We start from the raw sequence: 27,978 nt of genomic DNA, 5'->3' as shown, positions 1-27,978 counted from the left end.
TGATTGGTAAACGGCACACTCAAATATGACACACTTATAGCCATAATTCTTTTACTTAGTAGTGTTTACCACTCCTCATTATAAATTTTACTTTGATTTCAGCGACCATTGATGTCATAACATCTTATAAAATGTTTTCTTAGGACAAACTGTTAAGCAGGAGGGATATATCATGGAAAGATGTATTTCAGGTATTCATTCATACTGAGGATTTCCCTGTATCATATATTAATGTGTTTCGAATTATTTCAAGTGCTGGAGTCATTGTAATTTGCATTTGATGCAATGACTATGAACTATATTTTTTATTTTACCAACAGAACATATTTTATCAGATCTGTTTGGCTGGAATCTAAGGTATATTACCACTTTGTTTGCCTATGTTTTTAGTTACTGCACTTGTTTGAAAACCGGAGTGTCCACAGGATACATGCTTACATTCTTGTTTTCTTTAACAAGTTTAAGCAAAAAACTATATACTTCAAAGTGAAAAATCACCAAATCACATCCTCTGTTGACCTAATAGCATTATGCTATATTGGCAGTGTTAATCATGTGGGTTTCATGTTTGTTATGAATTTTATCATAGACCTGTTCATACTTCAACCTCTCTTTCTCTCTGCAGTCTCAGTAACTGCTAACGAGGCTGCGTAGTCCTATGCCCGTTTCACTTTATAAACCATCAGACATATTATTCACTCATACTTCATATTTGTACTAATGTAAAGCACTACCAAAGATTATCAAAATGTACATACTAATGACAATGACACAAGAGATTAAAAAAATTGAGAGGCTACCACATTTCCCTCAGAAACTGACAGAGAGCAATACTGATTCCTTTAAAACAGTACTGTATTTTTTAAGTCAGTTCTATTCAAGATAGGAATAGAAAAATAAGAACATGGAATATTCTTTTGCAATATCACCCATTTGTTATAATGCTCTGTTTTCATAGAGGAAATTTTAACATTGAAGGAAAAAGGTTTTTGATCCAGACAGTCTGTACAAAATATAATCATATTAAAAACAGGGTCTTTAAGAAACAGTGACAGATGCAACACAATAGAGGTCTTAAATGCGTTCCCCTTTCCATATGCAACACAGTATTTTGCCCATAAATACCATGCAGAAATATGCTTTTGAAATAAAGAACCACATAAAAACACAAATGATTTATTGCACATATTGAGATGAAGGGTGATTTTTTGGACAATATGAAAAGAAAGTTCCATTAAAAAGCTCTTGATTGAGGTACGCAGTTTCCGTCAGAGAGAAGAAAAATGGAAAGCCTCCAATGCTGTGTGAATTCTATTACCTCATCAGAGCTGCACAGAAAGGACACCTCACAGCGGCCAAGAACTTTCCTTGTGGATAATGCCTGTCTCTGTTCTGTCCTGGGTGCGCACATACTCCAACACATTTATCTGTTTCATATCTACAGCTTTGAAGTGAATAAAGGACACATCATCTCCAGTCCCTTGTCACAGTTGGAAAAATTAAAGATCCGCTCCTTCAATAGGATGGCAATTTTCCAAATTCATAGCCCACACTGCTATGAAAATAAAAGCCAGCCACATATATTTTGGCAAGGGCACCAGATCAGATATACTGTTTCAAAACCAAACTCCCAGATATGTGAAATCAGAGACAATAACAACAAATATGTACGCCATATTTTTAGCTGTGATTACAAAGAGAGTTTCACAGTTTAATATTTGAGGAAAACCAAACAAACAGTCCTGTTTAAAGAAATGTATGGTTTGATTTGGATTAGGCCTCCATTGTAGAAATGAGGCCACTAATTCCTGTGTGCAACTAATACATTCTGTTCTTAAAACCACCAATTAAATTGTAGCGATCAGTGGTAACCTTAAAAAGGCACAATACATGAACAGATGAAAGCATGAAAAACATATTTCCATTCCCTGTTATCACATTTCCTTTCCACTGTAATTCAGTTCTATTCAAATACTATAGTAAACATCAAAATCTATATTATACATACAAAAACAGTTAACTAATAATTATAAACATTAAAAAGCCATATACTGTGCATTTTTCTCATTTGAATCTGTGTACATGTGTGTGTAAGTGAGAATGTAAGGGATTTTTAAAGGATGAAAAGTATGGATTTTTGTGCAGGTTCAATAATACGCCCTACATTTTTGTTTGTTTGTTTGTGTTACGGTATTGGTGGTATTGTGGTCTAATTATACAATTAATACGCTTAACAGAAATTGCCCTCTACTGTTCTACCAAACATCTACCCGGATAGATTTTATCTAAAGCAATAAGGTAATATTAGCCTGAACTAACAAATATTATTAGAATATTAGTAACAAATACAAAAGCACTGACCCACCCTGGGTTATAATTCACCCCAATTGTGTGAAACCTAAAGAAACAGGGTTATAACAGCAAGGCGCGTGCTTTAAACAGATTTATGCTACTCCCTACATTTCCTCAGGCTTCCGCATTATTGTTTAATGAAAGATCGATAGCGATAAAAACACGTTTTGGCCATGTGGTGTTTAAGAACCTGTCATATAGAACCTGTAATACTTTCTGTTTGGCTTGTGTGAAAAGGTAAGCTTCCATTAATAATTGGCAAGCAGTTTTTAAAATTTTCAAGGAGGAGAGATGAAATTGAAGCCATTTTTAATGTCATCTGTAATGGACGTTCATATTCATAAATTGTTTCGACGGAAAATTCGGTTTATTTTTCTAAGTAATAACAACAGCCTCTAAAGTTGTTGTCATTATTATTATTTGTTGTTGTTGCAGCAGTAGTAGTAGCAGTAGTGTATTTCATATATATATATATATATATATATATGTGTGTGTGTGTGTGTGTGTGTGTGCGTGTGTATCGCGGTAGCGTTTGGCAGTAGTAAAAAAAAAAAAAGATACAGCGGATATCATTTTCTTGCACAGCGAAACATGTACATACAAAAGAGTAGAGGAGACCAGTATACCAGTATAAAATCGAACCAGTATATACATTACACGCTTTCGTTCGCTCATTTCTGAGTAACCGCATGGAGACAGATCATACTGAAAGTAAATTTAAAAATACGCCTACTACTGCAACCTCAACAGCAGCAAGAATATTATAAATAATAATAAAAAATAAAATAATAATAATAAATAATAATAATAACGTGAAACTGTAATTCAGGAACAATGAAAATATCCGAGTAAATATTACACATTTTAATAAGTGCTTGGAAAATTAAAAACATTTAGGCTAAAAGTAGGCTAATAGTAATCATTATCATGATCACCATTCACTCATTCTTGCGCGTCTAGAAATAAAATGAATTCAAATAAATTTGAACAAATCCACGTTTCCCCTGCATTCTATCCTGGTTTAGTACTACGAGGGTCATGCTTTGGGGCGATTTTGGTTTATTCATTAGCCTCTCTTGCCCTCTATTGGGGAAACTACGGAACTAAACGGTGATGAAAGGGTGGGTTTATTGTGTAAAGTGGCGGGGCATGGGATTATTCCGGGCTGCAATTTTTGGAGATGGGTTTAAGTAATGAATAGGGACATACACATCCAAGGTTGTTTTTATAAATAAGAAGAGTATGGTGGACTGTAAACCGGTAAGTCATACAATTGTATCCTCTTCCATTATTTAGAAGCCTAGTTGCTGTGTTGTTTCTTTTGATGGAACTTGTAGTCTTTATGCGGTTTTGGTAAGATGAACTACATATCCCTACATATCGATGTATCGAGTGTACAGAAAATACGCGAAGTACATGTAACTAAGATGGCGGACTCTTCACCAAAAATTAAAATACCGGAACTCCTTGATGCGGCCATTTTACCATGCTCCCGGAACTTGTTAGTCGATCTAGGAAGGAGTGCTGCATTCGTAGTCTTCCTTGTAAAAGACGGTCTCTGATAGTAACAATATCAGTGTTACCATAGCGATCGGGCTGTAACAGCCATGGCTGGAAATCCAGCTCGGGTATTTGCTGCTCTTATACCGGCCGTCGGTAATGCCTACCAGGACGAAAACGACTTCGGTTTAACTCGGACTCTTCAGCGGCCTGTTCATGAGTCGCAAACCTCTGGAAGAGAAGTTCAGGTCACAGGAAGTGCAGAGCTGTCTGTTGCACCGGATCGGGCCACTTTGTGTATAAGTGTCAGTAACAGCAAGGACTCGGTCAACGACGTCACGAATAGCGTTTCAAGACGACTAGAATACATCCTACAGACTCTGAGACAGCACGAGGTGAAGGTGTGTGTTACAAACGTAAAATAGTTGAGCTATGTTTGTTTTAAGTGTTATATAGAGATAAAGCATAACAAACAGTATCTAGACTAGCTAGGGTAGGTGTTTAGTACGTTGGTGCCTTATTCCACTGTAATTATTTTAGTATTTAGCTAAGACAGAGTCTAGCTAACTTCCAGTCATATTATATTTTCCCTAACTACTCACACTAATTGAGCAGTTAACTGTTGTTTCAGTCAGTGTAACAAGTAACTGAGATGTTTCTGCACTGGAAGTTACCTTAGAGCAGCGTTTCCCAAACCTCTCCTGGAGGACCCCTTGTCCTGCATGTTTTAGATCTCTCCCTGCTCCAGCACGGCTGATTCAAATGATCAACTCGTTATGAACTCCGGAAGCTGCTTAATAACAAACTGATCATTTAAATCAGCTGTGTTGGAGCAGGGAGAGATCTAAAACATGCAGGACAAGGGGTCCTCCAGGAGAGGTTTGGGAAATGCTGCCTTAGAGGTATCTTTGATTTATAATATAATCTTTGAATGTGTTTAAAAAGTTGCCTTGTTAAGGTTCATGTAGGCTGCACATTGTTTCCTGTGTATTTAATGGTTTCTGATTTGTTTATTTATGTCTGTATTTTTCTTTTAGGAAGAGAACACCACGGTGACCAAGGTCATACGAAGAAGTGACAATGTGTACTATATGGAAGCTGAGGTAATAAAGAATCATAAAAACCTGCACAGGAGCAGATGTAGGCCTATGTAATTGCTTGTAGATCAGTTTTATATACAAACTAATGTATGTATGGCTGTGGGCTAATAGAATCCATTTAAATTCATTTTTTGTTTAGCAGATATCTTTATCTAGCAAAAGCCACTGCTTATATTTACATTCCATCCATTCATGTAGCTCAATATTTATGAAGATAATTCAGGTAAGAATCTTTCTCAGGAGTACAACAGTCCCACCCAGGAAGTGAACATCAACCTTATGGTCATAAGCCCTCTCCTTCATCTGCAGAACATCATTGTTGAATAACAGTGCTTCCTGTTGTGTGTCTGCATGCAGGTTTGTGTGTATAGACATACACACATGTGTATGGTACAGCGATGCATAGTAGTTTTATGTGTGTCTCTACAAAATCATACATAATCCCTGTAATTGTTATCTAACAAGGGGGTTTCTTGTTCCCAGGTCAGTGTGGTGTTCACAGACTTCATGGCGATGCAGAGTGTTAGCAACATTCTGGTGGAGAAGCTGGATAAGACGGTGAACGTCAGTCCAGCACAATTCTCTCATAGCGCTGAATGTCTCAATAAACTGAGGTAAGGCCTACAAACAGCTTTAACATCTATGAATCAGGCATCACAAAATATTTTCTCTTTTTATTCAAGAGATAAAAACAGAGGTGAGGGTGTGTGCCAGAGTGTTAGTCCATTCCAAAATGGAATTGGAATTCAGAGAATCGGTCATTGACACACCATATATTCATGTGTAAATGAATGATTGTCCCTTAAATTAAAAGCTAAGCGATGTACAGGACACATTGTAGTTCCTGCCTCAAACAGAGGCTAATTCTCAGTGAACTTTGGCTTATCCAGAGTTCAGTTGTACACATTTTTAATAGAAATGCATGTAATGCAGTGTTTTATTCAGTTAGTTCCAAACTTTTCCAAGTTTGGCTTCTTACAGACTTAATAAATCACTATGGGGAAAGAAACCTAGATTTAATTATCAACAGACTAAAATATGCACTGTAATGAAAGCACTTTTTGAAAGCCTTAAACTTTTTGTTCCTGCATAATCTAAAGTATCTCAAAGTAGGTCAAACTTTGATTGGTCCCATTTCTCCATAATCCTACAAGTGTGTCATTTCAAATAAAATCAGAGCCATGCTTAAGCACACATACACATTTGACATCGAAAATAATGTTCACTGAAGTGCTTTATGACAGCTCCTTTGGTAAGAGCATTATATAAAATAAATAAACTGATTTTATTGACATACAGTAGAGTTACTCAACAGCAAATTTGTCCCTGCTCTACAATCACCCAGCTTGATTTCTTTTGCATTGCTTGCTCATTTGTACCCTTATGTACCTGGGTAAGGATTCACCAGCCCCAAAATTGTGTGTCTGTGCTATTCTGGTGTGACAGCACAATGTGATACACGCAGCTATCATAAACGCATATCATCACAGGTAAACTTACCCTCGGGAGGCCTATAACCTGTGTTTGTATTGCTGTCCAGGCGGCAGGCGTGTGTGATGGCAGTGGAGAATGCCCGTCTCAAGGCCAAGGAGGTGTGCGGCCTGCTGGGTCAGGCCCTGGGCAGGCCCCTGCTCGTCAAAGAAGAGTCGTCAAGAGAGTGGAGCTGCCAGACGGAGGAGGCGAATGAACTCCCACACCCGTCTGTCCAGCAGAGCATCAGAAGGGCCACTGTGTCTGTGTCCTCCCACGTGTTCGTCTCCTTCGAGATCAGGCCGAAAGACAGAACCAGGAAAAAACACTGACAACACAGCCCTTGATCAGGATGCCTTTTTATTACATTCAGATTGTGCAAATCAATATTTTGTATCTTTTTCTTCATATCATATTAAATATTAATAACAAACTACATATATCTGTACCTGACAGATGCTTTTGTAAGGGGATTAAATTATTTTTTGTTTTGTTTTTAACCCATCCCCTACACAGTGGTGCTTTACAATACTGAACTATGAAATATATTTTCAGCAACAGATAAAAAACCAAGCAGAGCTTTAATTTCCGTACACAAGTATCCGACTAGCCTTTTTCTGCTCAGTCTAATCTTGATTCAACTGGCTACCCCTGATTTAAAAATTTCAGGATATTAGGCATATGCTGTGTATTTTTATTTTTTTTTTTTACATATTTTAAAACTGGTTACCAAGCAGGGAAAATGCTGCAACTCAAAACTCAAGAACAAAGTGACACATTCCAAACACTTTCATTGGCCAACTAGTTCTGCTTGTGGGTCACCAGGCAAAACGCCAATAAAACTAGTTTGTTATCAAGGAAGTGCTTAAAGCAATGAAGCGTCTTGTTGCAAGTCAATAGACATGTAATGGAGGACTGCACTGTTATCTGAGATGCAGATGTCCACAGCAAAAATAGATATAAAAACATAAAACAGTGAAGACGCAACGTGTGTTTGGGTAGGTTGTTGTGGTGGTGCCAATATTAATAATCATTGTAAAAGCTGTTTTGGTATGAGCATCTTGTGTTTGAGGGATTTTGATATGGTTGGAATCAGTATATTTTTCTGACCTCCATTTCATGTGTGCAGCAAAATCACAAAAATCAAAATAAGGGCAAAAAATTGCATAGCACACCTTGAAAATTATTCCCAAAAAATTTAATTCATAACAAAATTGCTATGATCTCAAGCTGAGCATAGAGGTGCTGTATTTTTTCATATTACCTGTTTTTGCTTGTTAATCAAAAAAAAAAAAAACTTTCCCAAAGAATAACACGAATGCAAACTTTACATACAGTCTTTAACCACATAATGTAATTTTCCCCATTTCTTAGGTATTTTTGCAGAAATGCAATGTACTTCATTCACTTTGGCACATTCAGCTGAATTCTAAAGGGCATGTACAACCATGACAGTGCAAAAGAAAAGTCCATGAATGAGTGTGACAGTCGATGCCACACAGAGCACTCTTCCTACAGTTGCGTTTATCAGTAGTCTGGCACAGCCTTTTTCTACCTCTAGAATTCTGAATGCTCGTCAGCAGCGCACAAGCTGAACAGTAGAGTTCCTGTTTCAGCAGCGTGGGCTGTTGTCAGTCTTCAGGGAACAATTCCTGCAGCCAGGGCTTCATGACAAACCGCTTTCCATCAAAGTGGCTGAAGTAATGTTCCAAAGTTGGGATTTCAGGCTAGCGAAACACACACACAGACATGCTTAGAAAACTAAGCATGAACAAAGATTTGCACAAATGATCTGAAACACAATGAGCTGATGTGGCCAGTCATGGACCAAGTAATAGATGAGTATGGATTGTAGTCATAGAGTAATACTGTCCAGCTGTATGGTAAATTATTCATATCAATTTAATCTATTTTTGTTTCATCTCCACATATTTCTTTCCTATTAGTGCCTGTCCAGGGACTAGCTAATGATTGAAAATTGTTTTGTCTGGGTACAGTGTATTCAATGTGTATATCACTTATATATTTATGTATTTATTATTTATGTATTTAAAATTATTATTTATATAATAATTTTATATTACAACAATAGAGAAATTTCTGTTCAATGTCAAGATAATAAGAAAACATGAAGCTATCCATCTTTCCCGGCAGTCTAAAGATACATTAAATCTTCAACAGAAGGCCTTGATTGTGGTACAACCTACTACGCGGGCTTGGTGGCAGGAGGGCTGCAACTGCAATCTCCAAGGGTGCACAAAAAGTCATAAATACTATGTAGATATAAGGATATAAGGAGAAAACTGGGGGTGCACTGAGGTCCGTCTGGAGGTGCAATGCACCCCTAAGCACCTCCATAGCGCTGGGCCGACTACATGCCTTACCTGGAAACCTGAGAATAGCTCCAGTGATGATTGGGGGAGATATCCTACCATCAGTGAGGAGGGTCCTGGACCATTAAAGATCACCTTATAATGGGGGGTGTCTTCAACTCTCTGCAGCTGAAGAGGAATGAAATAAATCCTCATGCTTTGAACCGTAAAATACCTTGTTAATTTAAATAGAAAGCTATTACAGTTTATAAAAAACACATGTTTGGTTCCATTAGAATATGTGCATCTATTTTGTTTTACTTGTATTAACAGATTTGTCAGTCAACATGCTCTCACGTTAGCTTGTCTCTAGACCTCTGAGATTTATTCAGATAATTATCATAGAAAACCGCCTACGCATGTTTGTGGGCAAAGTTTGGGTCAGCTAAATGTGTAGCACAACCGTGACGATGGCAGCGCTCTTACCTCAGAGTCCGAATACATCCTCTTGATCCACTCTGCGGGGGCCTTCAGCCTATGGTCCCAACTGACGATCACTCCAACCATGCGGTTCCCCTTCTCCAATACCACCTGCCCTACCCGGTGTAAGACGTATGGAGGCCGGGGGCTGCGCGCCTCCTTGGAGGCTTTCGCAAAAAGCAGGCGGATCGCGAATTGCAATCACATGTTCTCTCAATTTTTTAGGTGGATGCTGTACAAAAGACATGAGTACTGCTGGGGGGGAAATGGCACTCCTTACCTCCAAAGTAGCCCTGGTCATTGTCGTGCATCAGCACCTCTATAGCTAGGGACTCTCCCACATCGTCCTCTTTCTGAGAAGTAAAGAACCTGGGAATGAAAATGAAAAATATGTCACTGTGAATTCCGTAACAATGTCAAATTCTGATATAACGAGCAATTCAGTTAATTTTTTTTCTCACATTTTTACTGAATGAACTTACGTGAATTTAGAAATCCACTGGTCCAACCAGTCTGTCCACACGGTCAAATTTAGATAAGATTTCCTTAAGTCATTCCAGGCGCTAAGAAGTCTGAAAGGGATGTTTCGCATGACGCATTCAACATAAAATCATGTCAAAGTTTAGTTAATGTCTCTGGAATTAATTTAACCGTGCAAAAATGTTTTTGCAATCAGTGTTAAAAAAGTACCGTTGTGTGGCGCGATGTCGCTGCGCCGCAGTGCTTCCGCTCCACTTGGATATCAAATACTGCGCCGGCAAAGCTGACAGTAGCAAAGTTATCTGAAGTATAGCCGCAGCTGTGATTTGAGGCATTGCTTGTACTTCCTACATTCAGAGTACATCGACTTCGTGAATACATGAATTGCTAGTAAGGTACAAATAGCCTAAGTGATTACAGTCGCTTTTTTCTAAATTTAAAATAGCAAATATATTCACAAAATCATTGTGAAATAGTCGATCGGGTCTCAAACATCACTGCTCAACAGTATCATATTTCGTTAAGCGGTGGCTGTCAGCCGCACGGAAACATAAAACACAGCACAACTTGACATTTACTTCAATGTCACGTTTGTCTCGATTTGTTGACAACCAAATTGTATACATATGTAAACAACTGCAAAGGCATTTAGTTCAGATATGACCAATTCCAACAACTGTCTATTTCTGGATATCGATATTATAACCCTACGTACCTTTTCAGGTATATGCGTGCGGTCGAGTCAAAAACGTGCAGTGCTCTGTGAAGCTATCTGCAAAAAATGTAGCCCTTCGGTATGCATGCAAGTTACGTGAAGACAATTAACCGGCTAGAGTCCCTAAAGATCAGTCAGGCGCTAAAACTTGGTTCCTGTCAGAAGGCATTTGACAGTTATATTTACATAAAAGTGAGTTTCAAGTTGGCACCTGTGTATCTAAGATTACAAAATAACCAAACTGATCGCGCGTCCAATAGCTGTCGCCCACGAAAACGTAAGGCGCCTCTCTCACTTCGCCACGTCAAAGACGATGCCTCTTGCGGATGTGTTTTTAGAAAAGCTTTGTCAATTACACTAGACGCACACATGAGGGCAGTGTTCTCCACGGATAGGTACCGTTCCCACGCGATCAGTGCGTCTAAATTCAATCCGCCAAGATAAATCGTACATTTTGGATGGCTTGTGACGTTACATTGTATTTGAAACCAGAAGTGATGATCCGCGCAGAACAATTCAGCTATTTGGGATGTACATGTTCGAGAGAAACTGGGTTTGTTATGGTGGCAGCGTACCAATTTGAAGGTTAAATGTGGATTTCACGCCAATAAACAAAAGTGTAACAACACATGGAAACACAACTGTTTATTTCTTAAAAATATCAGTATGTACTAATATGACAGCAGTACTCCCTACACATACATTCTAGATTTTAGGTTTTTTGCCTTTATTATTTTTATATAAAAGTATCCAAACTAACATAGAAAGTCCACCCCACCCGAATCCCACAGTAGGACAAAGTCTTCCAAACAGCAAGTAAGAAAACTATCCGTGAACATCATCGGAGCAGGGACAACTTGAAGCAGTGAGTATTCTTTGAGGTGGGAGCTCGGTTTGCATGCGGCAGAATCACACACTGCTGGAACTAAGCGTTGACCTCCCCCCACCCCCCGCCCGCCCCCTTAACCCCTCACCCCATCCCATAGTTACAGGTCACAAGCACAATTCTGTGATTCAGAACACGTTACATATATCATGTACAATAGGTTTAACAAGCCGCCTGTCTGTTTTAAAAGGAAAAAAGCCATATAGGTATAAGCACAGGATAGTATCAAATACCATTTCAGCACAATTAAATGCACCAATATATCTACTGTATACTTGCTCTCATAATGACAGGATATGACAAACACTAGTGACAACATGTAACAGGCATTATCTACATGTCATTTAATTTTGTATACATAGATCACCGTTTAGCACGCGAATTAAAACTCGCACCGTTTCGAACAGTTTCCAGTGTCTCACCAAAATGTATTTGGTTCACTGAACCTGCTTCAAGCAATGAACAATGAATTGTGTTTAAGACATTCAAGGGACATCCATTTAAAATGAGCATGAATGCATAACAGTGTTAAATAAAAGGGTGTTTTTGGCAACCAACAAAACAAAAAGAGCCCCTCTAAAATCAGACAAGCCCGCCCGTTAAGTAAAGATACGCAAACTGGAAATCTTACAGGAGAAAATGCATTGTCTAAATCAATCCCTCCCCTCGGTGGCATTTTGTACTTCAAAAACCTCTATTTAAAAACGTTCCCCGAATAAACCCCACCTACGTTTCGAAGACGTTCAGGAAAAAAATTCTAAAGTATACAAGGCACAATAATTAAACAGAAGTTTTTTTTTCTGGGAATATTTTTCCTGTGTCAGCATCAGACGTGCCAGTGAAAGTGCAGATTAAGTACATGCAATGCTCAATGAGATATGATTGCATATAAAAGTGATGTGGCCACAATCAAATGGAAATGAAAAAGAAAAAAAAAGTTTTGCAAATAATATACAGATAATCTAACATACATCTTTTTGCTATCGCATAAACATTGTATTAACAACTCTAAATACTGTGCATATTAAATTTTACACACAAACAAGTCATTTTGCTGTACCGTAGGTATTTCATAGAATATCTTGGCTATATAATATCAACACATGTATATGTAATGTGTATCTGAAATACATTTTTCTATGCTTCTAATACATTTCTTCGAAGAAACAAAAACAGCTCAATTTCTGCCTCTGTCAAACGTATAATGACATGTGTGTGCAAGGCGTCTCTTATACCCTTCTGCAGACTCCAGGATGGGGGGGTAATGCATGCTACTACGGGGAACGGACACACGTTCAAACGTCACGTCCACCGCTTTGAGTGTCAGTCTTTGGCAAATCTGTCACATTCCCAGACGGATAAAGCTGACAGACTGGAAAAGGAGCGCGACGGTGGTGGTGTTCTATCCGAAACTTCTAAGAACACGTTTTGACCTTGGGCTAACTGTCCGAACTTTTTAAAAACGCGCATATGGAAAAAGGTAAACAGCCATGGGCGGATATATAGTGTTTTGTGAAATGCCACATTCTCCTCTCCCATAATGACAGTTCCATATTCTGCAAGTTTTACAAGGCCTTGTAAGCACTTCTTTTCAAGGGGCTAAATGAATGACCGTTAACGCTGGGGGGCTTTAGAGCGATTCTTTTCTTGTAACACTTTATTTTCTTAGGTAATCCACTTTACCGCAGTGAATTAAGATAGAGATTTGTTATTTTGTTTATTTGTTGTATTTCCTAATACAGCGGTCAAATAACTAGGAATTCAAAGAATCGTTCTGGAGAAATGAGGGCTATTGTGGCGGGACGATTAGGCAGGAGACTCATAGTTTTCAGCTTCCTGATATGAATTTTAATTTGCCCGGTACAAAGAGATTTGCCTCTTTATAGGAAACTGTCTCGAGATTCTTCTTTTCAGTCCCAGCGGACAATAGGGGGATCACGTGGTCCGGGGAGGATAATCTGCCGTTTTTTTTCGTTCATGAAGGTTCGGGGCGAAACGCTTATTGCAACGATGCTTAGGTATGACAAAGATGATGTCATACCAATTTCTCTGCCTTCCGTCATGGCCAGCACGACATCACTACTTTGAGAGGCGATTTTCAGCAGAGAGCAGACCGCTGTCCTCCTTACGCCAAAACCGCGGGGCTGGTAACAGAAAAAATGAACAAGTATTAAATGTATAGTCAGTGTTATATAACCTCTATGGATACCTTTGGGTTATAGAGGAGGACACCGGCTCCTTATGCTGACAGCCCAGTTGGTTTGATTTTGGACAAGCTGGGGGATACAGGGACAAAGTCTGGGGTGGGTTAAAGTGCGGGACCTCATGCAACTGGTCCATGGGAGCAAATGTTTTCATCACTCTTTCTGAATGAAAATTCAGGGACTAAGGTTAAATTAATGGCTTTCTGTCATAATATATAATGCAATACCAGGCCAAGAACACACATAAAATGAACACACCCCATGAGTGAAATGTTATCCTTTCATTCCGAACTTTGAATAATCTTCTTTCCCATGTGATATTTAAGTAGTCAGAGATATTTACCTAGTCAAAAGGTACCATGTAAATAATATACAGTATGGTGCATTCATTTCTACATGGTATCAGTCTCAAGACAGAAATACCATATTTGCGATCAGGGAATGCTTAGCCCTTTAAAATCATTTTGCAATTAAAACCAACAAAACAAAACTACTCTTAAGTCTTAAATCCAGGAAGAGATTATTTTATCTGGAATATTTTATGATCTGTCATCTGGATAAAATATTTCCAGTTGTACCTCAGTTTCTAATGCAGACACAGTGCTGCAGTGACATTACTACTGCATAAGGTAAATTTCTGCATTTCTCCCTTCCCCTGACAACGCACACAAATACGATCAGAATACCACAGTTTACACACTGATAAAAATAGAAGGTGCTGGACTTCAAAGGTTAGACTTGAGTTCTCCTTTTTTTTTTTCCTTGGCGGAAACATGCTGACGTTGTCTGTCGCGTGTCAACTGAAAGTGACTCACACATAGTGTCGCTACTCGTGAGTCACTTGAAATTCAGACAAGCAGCAATGAGACGCGCTCTTATGAGAAAATGCTTACGACATGAAATGGTTTCTTAAAGCAAGTTGCTTATTCAATAGCATTTTTTTAATCAAGGCCCTAAAAAAATACTGAACTCCAAGGACAACGACTCATATAGACCAGGAGACCTGATATTCAGTTACTGTGCTCTGTTACAACTGACCAATGCTTCACCGCCGTAGAACCAGGAAGTGCCGACAGTATAAATCAGTCATCGAACATTTCTGTTTTGTTTTGTTTTTTAGGTTCATAGGAAGGGCAAAGCGCCCACACCAGAATCAGTTACGACCAGAAATCACACATCTGCATAAAACCATCTGTAATGTCCAAATTAACTATTAAAGCACTGAACACAAATAGAAAAAGATTTGTAACAGAACTTTATGTAGTCCTTAGCAGCTGAGAAACATGCCGTGTCCATTTGTCAACAAATTGTATTAACTAAAATAAAATGTATTGTTAACATTGTGGTTTAGTCATTTCACGTTAAAATATATGAAGGCACAATTTATTGCTAATTTTAAGGACACAGTTATAGATTTCTGTATTTTCTCTTGGACTAAGAACGACTGAAAGAAATGTTTTCTTTTTTACTCAGACTAAAGAACTCAATGGTTATAGAAAAAAGAAAATCTCAGAGCCGTCCTTCTGTAATATTACTACTCATGAACACACAATTTCAAAATAAATTTCACTAAGCTTCTGTTTTACAGAATTATTGTACATTACGATGATGGTTTATTATTTGTTGATGTTTTTGCCCCCGTTTTCCTTTTCCAATTCATTGTAAAAATATACTAAAAGTACAAAATAAAATAATTAAAAAACAACATTTTTTATATGCTTTCATCTCTTGCCCAAAGTGACCGTACATAAGCAGAGTATATGGATCAGAGAACGTGGCAACATGCATATGTACATAAGGAAATCATGTGGCAAGACCTTGATCAGGCCATTGCTCTGTGCTACCAACATAGAATAATTATGAACATAAAGGAAAAAAAACACATTCCCATCGAGTTACTAGTCTGCACAGAAGAAAATCTCACTGTCCGGCATTGTTAAGTCCACACACTCAAAGTGGGGAAGTCGTAGCAATATCTTTAGGTTTGAAGCAGGAGATCCTGTTGTCAAGTAGAAACTGTACAAAACACGAGTTTTATAAAAGGTTGATCGGCACAAAGATAGATTTTCCAGTCCGCCTGGGCCGAAAACATAGCAATGGGTCTGAAGATGCAGTTCAGCGATCCCAGACCTTTAGTAAAGCTATTTCAGAGACTGCCCTCAGGCCTGGAAAGGATAAGACACGTTTTCTTTGCAAACAGGTATAAAGGAGGATTCAAAATCTTGTTTTTAGTTAGTGATTCTGTAAACCAGATTGGAATGAGGTTTCCCATTTTCTTGGCCATTGATCAAAACATTCCGACAGACTTCCATAGACAAATACTTCATTCAAAACCCAAGTGTTTTTTTTTTATAGATAAGTATTTCACATTATCAATGTTGAGCAACTGATGGCAGAACATGGAAAGCCAAATCTTCCCAATCCCCTCGGTCGACTGGAGTGTTACATCTGAAATATCAATAAAACTAATTTTTTTTCTAAACCAACCTTGAATATTGCGTTGAAAGGCTAAAAGAGTTGAGTTTATTATAATAACCATTATATGGGATATACAATATGAAACTCTGGGGCAGAAAAGGGCCCCCTCTTTTGGTCCCGAAGCAGGTAGGTTAACCACTGAATGTACAAAGTTAGCAGCAAGATTTGCAGTATCCTCAAGTGCCATGGCTAGAGCTTTACCTGGAGATCAATAAAGCGCAACAATATCTGCCTCTTCCGTCTTTCCTTTCACCACCCAATCAGGTTGGCCTTGGCCTTTTCGGTCAGTTTTCGAACCCGGCCTTTGCTGGAGGTTCCGAAGGTGATGGAGGCGTCCTCAAAGAGCAGCTGCCTCTGCTCCTCCTCCGAGTCGTCCTCGTTGTAGAAAGCTGTCCTGCGGCCCTGGTTGCGGGTCTTCATGGGTGACTTGGAGCCCCCGTCCTCTACCTCGTTCGCCTCCAGGGGGCGCTGTGGCACCTCCCTTTCTGGCTGTGGTGGGGGCTGCGATGCCTCCTCGTTTTGCCTCCGGCTGCTCCTCCTCAGCATCTTGGGGCTGGCGGGCGCTGGGATAGGGGCGTCTGCCTCAGGAGCACTCAGGCTTTTGGGCTTCCTGCCCCTACGTGGTCTGCCTGGGAGGCCCAGCCCTGGCTCCAAATGTCCAGCATCCAGGACAGAGGAGGAGGTCCCAGCCTCGTCGCTGGTAGACTGGTCCCTCTCCTCCTCCTCAGTTGTGTTCCATCTCTCCCCCTCCCGCAGAGCTGCCAGTTCCTTCTTGCTCTTGCGGCCTCTCTTCTTGCCCAGCGGTTTGGGTAGGGGCTCTGGCTTGGCCACGATCGCCTGCTGGGCCACCTGCTCCACCTTCGCCGATGTCTCCACCTTGGGCCTCCGCCCCCTCCGCCCCACACCCAGTGTCACATGACTGCTATGTCCATTAAGCTGCAAACTGTTCTGCACACCGGGACTGTGGTGAGGAGTCCCTGGGGGAAGAGAGATACAAAAAAATGAAAGAACGAATGTAACCAAATGAAAGAAAAGCTTTAGTTCCATGAGCTGAAACTTCGTGTCTTTTAATTGAACTGCGTATTCTTTTAAAATTATACTACTTAGCACACTTCCTCATACAATGTGGCTAACGTAGCACTTGTGTCACATTATCCATTCATACAGCTGATTATTTACTGCAATAATTCTGCTTAAGTACACTGAGGGTAGGACCCCGCTAACAGTATGACAATAATTACAATGACTTACAATAACTTCAAAGATTCTCATAGTTACAAACAAAAAAATAACACCCCTCCAGAAGCTGTCTAGTTATTCTGTAAAAGTTGTTGTTGTCTGATTATAAATGAGATGACTAACGGGAGAAAGCCTTGAGGCTGCTTAAGTACTGTAACAGATGGGAAATATCCAACTATTCTCTATATGTATCTGTGCTAAATGTTTCAGAATGTATTGACGTGTTCAATATATTCTACTTAAAAGGCAAGACGATATATAGAAAAAATGACAGCTTTCTATGTACAAGGCCATTATCCTTACTTCTCTATTGCACTGCCGTTTGTTTAGCAGTTTAATTTCAGCTTTAGGTTATGTTTAAGCACAAATAAATTACCATTTTTATTTCGTGTCAATTTCATCACAATTTATCATTGCTTTGCTTGCAAACAAAATAAAATGGAACTACCACAAAGGTCCTCTGACATCTCTTTCCATGGAAAGCTAGAGCCAGGCTCACATAAACTGGAAACAAAACTGGCTAATGTGGGACAGCATGATTGCATTACCTGCACCTAGACATTACATTAATGCATGTGCCTGACCAGATCATTTGCATTCTTCTGCGCTATAAGGCGGAGGTTTTCCTCAAAAAAGAAACTCCAGCCTATATTACTGCTTTCTGTCTCTGGCTGTTTGCTGTGATCAGTGATGCATGCTCCATTCTTCCTTCTCTGTTTATCTCGGCAGTCTTTAGCCCTGGCGTTGACGGAAGATATGTGGTTGCATAGCTTGCCTACTACTCCCACGGCCCGCTTCTAAGTAGGTCAGCACCGGTAATGCTCGCAAGCTAAGCTGACCCAATCAAGCCCGAAACAAAAGGTCACGGAAAACCACATGAACTGAGCCAGCCTGCCAGCTCTGTAGTGGAAAAAGGGTAGTGATCCAGCCAGGATCCAGCTCTACAACAGAAAAGGAAAATAATGAGCCAGTCAGGTTCCAGCTCTGCAGTGGAAAAGGGATTTAAAGCATAATTAGGTTCCAGCTCTAAAGTGGAAAAGGGATATAATGAGCCAGGTTTCAATGAGTCTGGTTTCAGCTCAATGGTAAAACTGAGGAATAATGAGTCAGTCTGGTTCCAGCTCTACAGCTGGGGGAAAGCATGTACCAAAGCAGCATCTGAGACCGGTCTCACCTGGCTCGTGTCGCACAGGTGTCCTCAGTTTCCGCCGCGTCCTCACTCTGATGGCATCCGTCACGGCGGAGCCTCTGGCGTTGTCTGTGTCACTGGAGAAGCTCGGGGTCGATACGGAGTTGTGGGCTCTGAGGTGCTTGTTAGGCGTTTCTGTCACTAAGACAGAGAGGGGAGAGAAGGAAGGAGCAATGAGAATCAGTAAGACACAAAGATGTCTTTCAGGATCGACGCAAGTTCACTTGGCCTGTGATGACGCCACGGCTGGTTGCAGTCTGGGTCCGTATCCATGAATAGCCAGTCTTGGCTTTGCTTAGTAAATTCTGTACTTGTCACAAGCCCCCTGAATGAGCTCCCATAAAGAGACCCTCACATGATCACACATCGTTACCTGCTTTGCTGTGTGTGGTGGGCGCTGGACTGTCCGAAGTTGACGGAGGCTCACTGGCACAGTGGTTGCCAAAGCGCGTGGAGCTGCGGGTTCGAACAGCAGCCAGAGACTCCGCCCTCCCGTTCACGAGGGGCACGTTCTGTCGCAGCGCCGGGGGCCGAGAGGGTCCCGCCGCCAGGGATGACGTGGCGGGGTCAGCCTTTGGAAGGGCCCTGGTGGTCCTGCGCTTCCTCTCCGGGCTGAGGAGAAACAGAGCATGCTCAGAACCCCACCTCACAACCTCCTCTCACACAGCTCCACAACCAGCAGGACATCACATAGTAACTCTGATACTACATCTTTCTCACTGCTTTTTCTTCATCTGAACTCTATCAAATGCTGTAAATAATAACCACATTTTAACAAGTGTGATAAGTTAATAATGTGCTTTCTCATCTTTCTTTGGTGTTGTCTTATAATTGTGTCATGCATTGTAATCTACCCTGAATAAACACATATCACATTTCTGGCATTTAACAGACACTCTTATCCAGAGCAACTGACATAGGTTAGTTTCTTTTTTTTTTTTTTTTTTTACAATGTTATCCATTTGTACAGCTGAATATTTACTGAGGCAATTGTGGGTTAAGTCCCTTGCCCAAGGGTACAGCAGTGTCCCATTGGTGAATTGAACCGTCAACCTTTAGGCTACAACTCCTGTACCTTAACCACTATGCTATACTGCCATCCAACATATACTAATATCGTAAGAATGAAAGTGGAAAAAGAAGCAAAAAAAAAAGAAAGGAAGAGAAAAATTGGATTATAAACATAAAGAATTCCATTGTAAATGACTCTGGGAGAAGTGCCAGTGTTTCTATGCTGAGGCTGGGCTCACCTGGAGGCTGTGCTGCTGGAAGGGGAGGAGCTCCGTCGCCTCTTCATCCGCTGCCGGGTGAGTTTATTGGCTGTGTGGAAGCGGTGGGCGGACTTATAGTCAGACAGGATGGCAGTGACATGCTCCTCGAACAGGGCTGAGAGTCGCAGACTCATGCTGTAGATCTACATGGAAAGACGAGAAACAATAACACGCTGTAATATTCCGGATCGGCGATGGACTGCCCACATCACTTTCAGTAAGGTTTGACACAGCCAAGTTTTCCTCAGGAATGCCTCATTTCAGCTATCCTGCACTGAAATGTAAGAACAAGAGGCAAGTTTCCACATGAGCGTGCCATTTTCACACTTTGACCCTTCGAGAATAACAGCAAAAAGCTAAAATGAGCTGTGCCAATGCTCATAGCAAGCAAATAAACTAATGTTGATTAAATTAAGTGTAGTTCAGTGTAACCCACTGGTTCACCTGCACCATTCTCCATACGTTATTTACTCAGATCTATTACTGCTAAAATTCTCCATTTCTGTCCTTGATGGCATGTGTCTCTTACCCGAGACTTCTTGCTGGGGGTGTATGCCTTGGAGTTGCTGAATATCAGCCGGACGTCTTTGCACAGCTCAATGGGAGATTCATAGTTTCCAGCCAGCAGTGTTTTCAGGACTGTGCCGAAATCCATCGGGGTGTCGATGATGTCTCTGTAGTCCTGAACACACAGGCAGTTTATTAAATCAAGCTATACTGCAACACTGATCAGCAGAGTTCAAAACCAGCATGTCGTGGGACCCAGGTCAGCTCCCTTGAGTGTAAGCTCAGCTCTACAGCCTGGGTTCAATACCAGTCACATCATCAGTCAACAACGACCAAAAACCCACAGTGGCAGAAAAAATGGCTTTCTTGCTCAGATGACATCAATAGCATGGTCACCAGGTAACCAGAAGGTTGTTGGCTTTAAACCTGGGTTGGGGCATTGCTGTTTTACTTACCCTGATTTGCTTAGGTAAATATCCAGTTGTATAAACGGATATTGTGTCAAATTTAAACCATGCTGAGCTAATGACTTATAACAATCATACATTTTCTAGACCAGCGTTTCCTGAACCTCTCCTGGAGGACCCCTTGTCTTGCATATTTTAGATCTCTCCCTGCTCCAGCACAGCTGATCAGTTTGTTACTAAGCAGCTTCCGGAGTTCATAACGAGTTGATCATTTGAATCAGCTGTGTTGGAGCATGGAGAGCTCTAAAACATGCAGGACAAGGGGTCCCCCAGGAGAGTTTTGGGAAACGCTGTTCTAGACCACTTAAATTAATTCCTTTGAAAATGTGATGGAAATCTCACAGCCCATCGATGATTTCAGTCGTCCATTTTGCAGATACTAGGAAAATCAGTGAAGTAGATGCTTATACATGAGTGTAACATTAAATGATTTTAAATAGTCGACAAATAAAAAGCAGCGATACACACCTGTCTATGTACAATGTTCTCAGTTTCATAACATAAGGAAAAAATAACTGCCAGAGTACAGAGTGGCATTTTTAACAAAGCTTATGTATTTTCAATCATATCCCAAGCTCTTCAGCACTGCAATGGTCATTAAAGCCCATTAAATCCATTTGTTTAATTACAAAAGCAGTTGAGTGTTTAGATCCCTATTTCTGGTCCTACAAGCACACTGCATATTCTAGTTTTTGGTCCGGCTGCTTTAAATTAACCAGGATTGAGAGAGCTCTTTGACTGAATACTAATCCGAACAGTACAAAAGGTGTGCAGTACGAGGCAGGCGGGGGTTAGGTACCGGGTACTCCCTCAGGTCGACCGGCTGGCGGAAGGGCTCAGAGTCTTCACACTGGAAGATGAGGTCCAGCAGCTCTTTACAGCGCGTCTTCCAGGCCTTAATGTCGTACGACTGGGCCTTGTTCCGCAGCTTCCTCACGATGGGCTTGTGTTCCTGCAATGGATGCGATCACACGAGCAACACAAATCAACTCGAGCTCACCTAACAGACACATCCTCTTAAATTAACGCTGATCAAAAATAAATCCAATCAGGACCATTTAATGTACATGAGAAAAGACAACAGAGAGTGTGGACCCAGTGGCCTGTGGCCCCCAACACGGCAGGCACAAATTAAAGACCTAAGTTTGTTTAATTAAACCTAGATCTTGAAATAAATCTGCCTTGTCCAGATTAGATTATGCTGACTATAAACCTTCCTAAATAACCAAATTAATTCATAATGACATGAAGAACCGTTACAAACGCGCTCTATGGTAAAGCCTGGAACGGAGAGGTATTCCAGTCAGAAATGAGGCAGAACGGAGAAAACTCTTCACCTTCTTCTTCCGAGTGGATGTTCCAGGAGCGTCCGTGTCCTCGTCTTCCTCCTGCAACATCACATCAGCACAAAAAAACCATGTGACATCACTCTGTGCCAACCCTTGTCTACACAAAAAAAAAAAAAACATACAGCTTTGTGTCAAAACCTCAAAACAAGATGCAGATTGTGGTGCCTGCTAAAACCACAGAGACCATGGAAAGCCAGAAATTAAGCAAAGCCATTCCGTTTTTTTTTTAATCCAATACTTCATACCTCCTCTGTGTCAGAGAAAGCCTTCTTCTTCATACTGTTGTAAAGAGGAATTATATCAGTGCAACTTTGGTCCCTAGTTCAGAAAAAGAAGAAATTAAGAACAAAGTTAAGAACCTTCTCATTAAATTATACTGTAACTGACTTCAAATTTTCCCTGAAACACCAGGTAATCCCTAAAACGTTATAAATAGCCTATTAGCAAAAACAACAAAAAAATCCATTTTATGCAATCAAACAAAATCATACTTACTTAATAAACTGGAGCATTAGATCTGACACAAATTTGGCTGTTTTTACAATGGGTGTTCCAGGTTCATTGAAGGTTTGTGCGTTGTGCTCAATGTAACGGACTTCCCACATCAAGGATGACATCCGCCTACAGTGGAAACAGAAGACAAACACCTCTGGAGCTGAATACACACACCTCGAAGGAAAGCAAACCGCCGCCTCTGAAACAGACTCAACACACACAGTACTAAAGACACGTCATCACCTCTGAAACAAAATGAATACAGATGATACTCAAGAGGACAGTCATCTCTGAAACAAACTGAATACACTCAGTCCTGAGGAGGATACCGCATCACCTCTGAAACAAACACATGGCATCCAGCACTAACAAACAGCGGCAATCACCTAACAAACTGAACGCCCAAAATCAAACAGAAGACAATCACCTCCGAAACAATCCTGCAGAATTTCATTCTCAACTAGCTATGTCAACGCGGACCAACATTGCACCTGGCTAACTGGGCTGAACCTCACCTGTAAAATCTGTTCTTCAGTCTCTCTTTGATGGTACTGAGGTCAGTGAGATAAGCCACCACAGTGCAGTAAGTGGGATAGGCCTGAAGATCCACAGGATACACAAACGGAGCAGCAATATCTGATGAGATAAAATAAGAGCACATGCATAATGATGAGAACAGGCAGTTCACTCCATCTTAGTTTGCCACTGGCCTTTAATCTAGTGTGAATATACTGTGTCAAGTGTGGCCTTGAAGGATTTAACAGTCTCTTACTCTGTTACAAATCCCAGCAAGTCATTTGATGTGTTTGAAATGTTTTGTGAAGACATTCTTCCCAGTCAAAGTGCCATGTACTTTCAAAATGTGCAGCATTACGTGGCATCAATTACACAGATCTGATATCAATAACAAGCAGGTTTTAACTCGCTTAACTTGCCCACACAATGCATATGCAGTATACATTTCACGTGATGAACCTACTGCTACACACCTTGTGAGGTGGGATTAAAAGGCAATTTTAGTTTATTATAAGCTCATATGAGTGAAAAATGACCCTGCTTCCGATTAAAACGCAGCCGAGGACAGAGGCATACGGTGTTGACAGACGCACGCCGCGTCGGGCTGGCAGCGCGCACCTAGCGTGGCGAGCTGCTCGATCCCGGCGATGATGCGCTCGCACTCTTCGTTGCGCGTGCGGGAGCCCCACTCCCCCTCCAGCGGCTGGTACAGCAGCTCCCGGTGCTCCTCCCCCGTCAGTGGCACGCTCAGGCCCAGCTCGTCCGGGAACAGCGCTGCGCAACAGGGGAACAGCACGGGGGAAAAGCTCAGGGAGCGGCCAGGAGGTTGCAGGTTTAACACCCGGACAGAACGGTGATGTAGCTTCAGAACACATCCCAAGATGTACACTGGTAATACGTAAAATGCATGCTGTGCGTGTCCTTAAATGTCCACTTAACAAATGAACAACACTAAGTAACAGCATTGCCAATGACAGCAACACATAAGGACAGATCAGATCTTTACCACCTCTTAAACTTACCTGCCCTCCACCATGTTTAAAAGGTTAGCATTTACCACATGACTGGAAGATTTATTATCCTCACAATGTCCACAACAACACCCTGGTGCTCTGCAACAATGAAAGCTTATTTTTAAGTTTATCATAGTGTTACCTCTGTAACAGATCGAACTCATTCTGCAGCAACTGTTTTGGGACAACTGACGTTCTATGTATAAAATGGTTGTCAAAACAGAAAGACGATAAAGTCTTTGAATTTGACATGTAAGCTATGGACTACTAAGAATCAAAGAAGAAATATCCCACTGATTCTGAAAACTTCATTGAATTTAATGACTTCAAAGCCGTTATCAATATCTGTGAATATTCTCTTTGCTTTGAAAAATTCAACAAACAAGATTACCAACACTGGACATGATTGGCCTAATTATGAAACCAGATGGTCTACCAAAATGTTATAATCCATAAAGAGTGTGCTTGAAGGTTGCTATATCCAGAACATTATTACCTAATAAACCCTTTACTGTACACAATTACTTCAGCATTTAATAAAATTCATGGCAACCAAGACAATGTTCTCTCATGGGAGGGGAATACAGTAATGTCAATATGAGAGAGCTTGGCTAATTGCAAACAATCAGCAGAAAAAAAGAACAATTTACCTGCAGGCAACACAGAAACAGAGAAACAGACTGCTTAACAGTGTAGATGAGCAGCATTCTTAAAGACCTTACTGAAGTTTAAATACTATATTCCATAAAGTGTGTGCAAATGCTTTGCTTGCAAGTAAAACCAATCATATTCCAAAAAAAAGGTAGCACCAAAAAAAAAAAAATCCCCCATATCCAAATGGAACTGGAGTCCAACCTTCTGCAGCTTTTCCTTTATGAAATATTGATTTTTATCCAAGAGGATCGAAAGACTGTTCGCATTTAGTGCACATTTGGAGAGCTCTAGCATGGTAGCTGCTCAGTTTGTATGCACCTCACATGTTTACAGAGAATGAGTGAGGGATAGAGAGAGACACAGATTAAGAGAGAGAGAGGGAGAAAGGGAGATACGTGGCACACTTTTTGACAACCCCGCATTTCTCTGAACCCGGTGACGCTAGCCACATTCTCCGAGCCGGCTCCATCAGACTGACAGGGTCCTCTTAGAGGAACACGACAGAACGAATTAGCCGCCGCAGTTTTCATGAATATGGATCTCCGTCAGTGCCCCCGAGTGGCAGCGCATCTCCGGCCCTGCTGGAAACCCCCCGCTGTTCACAAAGTGCTGCGGCGGCACAAACACACCCTGCGACGCACTTCCTAAACACACCCTGTAATCACATCTTCATTATGCGTGTCATCTGTGTCTGGATGGAAGTCTCCTGGAGCGATAACAGAATCCGGGTTCATCCCCGCCATTGGCCTTCTAATGCAGACTGGCCTAATATCGCGCTGCAACATTTATATGCAAATGCAAGGAAACACAGAGAAATTACAGTTGCTGTCATGGTGAGATCTGCCCCTAAATATTTACATACACAGCCACGTTTTGTTGTTTGACACGATACATACACCCCATAGATAAGGACTGATACTGATAACCAAAAATGAAAAAATAAAATGAACGTTCTTAAATAGTCCACCTTCCAACTGTACATTTTCCATGTGTATTTCCATTGATGACATTAAGAGCCAGCAATAAACACGAACAGGTGCCGGATCTGACACCTCTCTGAACACTTCCACAGCAGAACGCCAGTGCTGAACTTTCCTGAAAAGCACGCTGGTGTCTACAGCATTGGGCCTTTTACCTGCAGCTCAAGACCTAGGATGAACATTTAAATAATTCTCATGACAACAAAGCGCAATTTTGATTCTAAGAAAATAGGGCAACACCTTCCAACAAAGAACCCTGAAGGGCTGTGGCTGCATTCCTGCGTTTTTGGCCTCGCAGAACAATACATGAAATTTTTAAACTGCAGGAACTAAAAACAGGGAGTAATGCAGCAGGACAGCTCCAGTTTCTGAAAAGAATCACATGCAAATCCAGCATGGCATTGGGCACAAGTTTCTTATTTGTTTGTTGAGGTAGTTTTTGATAAAGTGCTAATCTCAAAAAAAAATTTCCAGTTGTCATAGAAACGCCTATTCAACGACTGTTCCCTTAATCCTTCAGAATTTTGACTTTACGTTGCAACACAGACCCATCATTCATTTATTTCCAAGTAAACAATGCCTGAAGCTTTTATACTCAATGTAGGCCTATACTCAAGCATTACTGACCTAGAGAAATCAAGATTTTGATTTGTGGTGTTAAAATAATCTCACTATTAATTATACATTTTAACTACAACAAACAAATTCTGATCCTTTTAGAATATCTAACAATATATTCATGATTGATTTTTACTTCAGGCAATACTAATTCTTGGTCTGGCCAAAACCAGTTTCAACCACAAAATAATTGGATCCATGCTAGTGGCAAAGTGGGTGACTCAATACTCTATGAAGATATGTACCAATTGGAGTACTGTACTGGTCTTAAGAATGCTCACTTTATTTGCTAGCCAAGATGACTCATTTGTAAGAATGGCCACATTTTCAGCCACTTACATAAGAAGTTTGCTTTTTTTGCTGTGACTCAAGTGAATGCACAGCTCCCCTAAAGCAACAAAAGTATCTTTGTTTTAACACTAGATGGCATAAGTCACTAATATGAGGATCCACCAAAGCACTCATAGCTTATGAACAGGGCCTCCACAAAACACGTATTACCGTCTTGACAGCAAACTGTATTAGGAGAGGATCTAGACATCAGTGAGTACTGCACTAAAGATCAGCTTCAATGAAAACAAGGGATTTGTTCTCAACATAAAACAACCAACAACTGAAAATGTGCTATCTATGTATATCTATATCTTTATGTATATGGGTGTGGTCAGATAGTAATACTGCCGATGTTAACGTTCTCCACTTTGAACAGCAAAAAGAACCCATATTATTAACATATTATTATAACCCATATTATTAATGTGGATCAACAAACCTTACCTATCACTGGGAACAAACCAGCCTGTTGTTATTCTTTCACCCCCATATTACTAACCAAACACAGTACCAGTCAAAATATTGGACACAATTTTGATTCTTTATTTTTACCATTGTCCACATTTTGAATAATAGTAAAGACATCTATGAACAACTATCAACTATGAAATAACACAAATGGAATTATCCAATGCAAGAAAAGTTTTAAACAAATCAAAACTCTTATACATTAGACAGCCAAAATATATTTTTTAAAAATTATTTTTTTGGAAAGAAATTCATACATAGGCATCAACGTCACTATTTATACTTGTCTAAGAAACAACATTTAAGCGTAAGTCTTTAGATCAACATGTCTTTGAATGCATGTCTCCCACTATTTTAAGCAGGTGTGTCCAAAGTCTTGACTGGTTCTGTACCTAGTTTATATATTAATCTGAAATGTGGTTTATGCAGAAAACCTGACACAGGCTAATGTGAGGGGATCCATGGAAGAAGACTTAACAGTGAATGAAATGTTCCAGTATGGCACAATGAACCAGAGGCTGAATAAATAATGCTAATACCCATAATGTTTAACTTACTGCTTCCAAAACTGCCTCTCAGATCAACAGCTTGAGTCAACCTGAGTCATCCCCTTAGCCTTGCTCTTGAGAGAACGCGGCCCAGTGCGACAAGCGCAAATTCACGCTCAATGCCCCGCATTAGATTTATGTTTCTATGTAAGAGAAAAATGCGACATTCTGAAGGATTGATACCCTCCATTCCATTGCCGTTTCCATGGCAACCCCACTTTTATTCTAGCTAGACGCTACATGAGGGAAAAAAAAAAATCATTGTTTAAGACACAGTAAATGTCTCTTTCGTTTACTGCTGGTATGTTAACGTGTCCGATTCAGCCTTCTACTAAAGGCTGCTGGGCAGTAAGG

The 27,978-nt window shown here is 40.5% G+C and overlaps 3 protein-coding genes across 4 annotated transcripts in view; 1 reads left to right on the top strand and 2 right to left on the bottom strand.

Moving 5' to 3' along the window:
* Positions 1–3,903: 3,903 nt before the first annotated feature.
* irak1bp1 (interleukin-1 receptor-associated kinase 1 binding protein 1) lies at positions 3,904–7,670 on the top strand. Its single transcript, XM_036550176.1, has 4 exons — positions 3,904–4,253; positions 4,890–4,955; positions 5,436–5,566; positions 6,493–7,670. Exons 1-4 carry the CDS (start codon positions 3,960–3,962, stop codon positions 6,752–6,754), a joined length of 753 nt encoding a protein of 250 aa, XP_036406069.1. The 5' UTR covers positions 3,904–3,959; the 3' UTR covers positions 6,755–7,670.
* A 17-nt stretch (positions 7,671–7,687) lies between these two features.
* si:dkey-261l7.2 lies at positions 7,688–10,637 on the bottom strand. 2 transcript variants are annotated; one of them, XM_036550178.1, is made up of 7 exons: positions 10,410–10,637; positions 9,905–10,041; positions 9,697–9,786; positions 9,495–9,583; positions 9,221–9,381; positions 8,807–8,923; positions 7,688–8,149 (listed from the first exon to the last, which is right to left on the bottom strand). In XM_036550178.1, exons 2-7 carry the CDS (start codon positions 10,027–10,029, stop codon positions 8,054–8,056), a joined length of 678 nt encoding a protein of 225 aa, XP_036406071.1. In that variant the 5' UTR covers positions 10,030–10,041; positions 10,410–10,637; the 3' UTR covers positions 7,688–8,053. The 2 variants fall into 2 exon arrangements, with proteins under 2 accessions (XP_036406071.1, XP_036406070.1); XM_036550177.1 differs by lacking the exon at positions 7,688–8,149 and having other exon boundaries at positions 8,628–8,923.
* A 4,431-nt stretch (positions 10,638–15,068) lies between these two features.
* The window catches only part of LOC118791936 (pleckstrin homology domain interacting protein), a 55,382-nt gene continuing 42,472 nt past the window's right edge, over positions 15,069–27,978 (bottom strand). Inside the window, exons 30-40 of the mRNA XM_036549501.1 lie at positions 23,629–23,784; positions 23,010–23,130; positions 22,495–22,620; positions 22,245–22,317; positions 21,988–22,038; positions 21,450–21,602; positions 20,206–20,358; positions 19,656–19,819; positions 18,779–19,017; positions 18,391–18,546; positions 15,069–16,954 (exon numbers count right to left, since the gene is read on the bottom strand). Coding sequence (XP_036405394.1) covers positions 16,227–16,954; positions 18,391–18,546; positions 18,779–19,017; positions 19,656–19,819; positions 20,206–20,358; positions 21,450–21,602; positions 21,988–22,038; positions 22,245–22,317; positions 22,495–22,620; positions 23,010–23,130; positions 23,629–23,784 — 2,120 coding nt within the window. The 3' untranslated portion in view covers positions 15,069–16,226. The remainder of the gene's footprint in view (positions 16,955–18,390; positions 18,547–18,778; positions 19,018–19,655; positions 19,820–20,205; positions 20,359–21,449; positions 21,603–21,987; positions 22,039–22,244; positions 22,318–22,494; positions 22,621–23,009; positions 23,131–23,628; positions 23,785–27,978) is intronic.

The sequence above is a fragment of the Megalops cyprinoides genome, chromosome 17, assembly GCF_013368585.1.
Source record: "Megalops cyprinoides isolate fMegCyp1 chromosome 17, fMegCyp1.pri, whole genome shotgun sequence".
Lineage (NCBI taxonomy): Eukaryota > Metazoa > Chordata > Actinopteri > Elopiformes > Megalopidae > Megalops > Megalops cyprinoides.
This window is presented reverse-complemented; position numbering and strand designations above follow the sequence as displayed.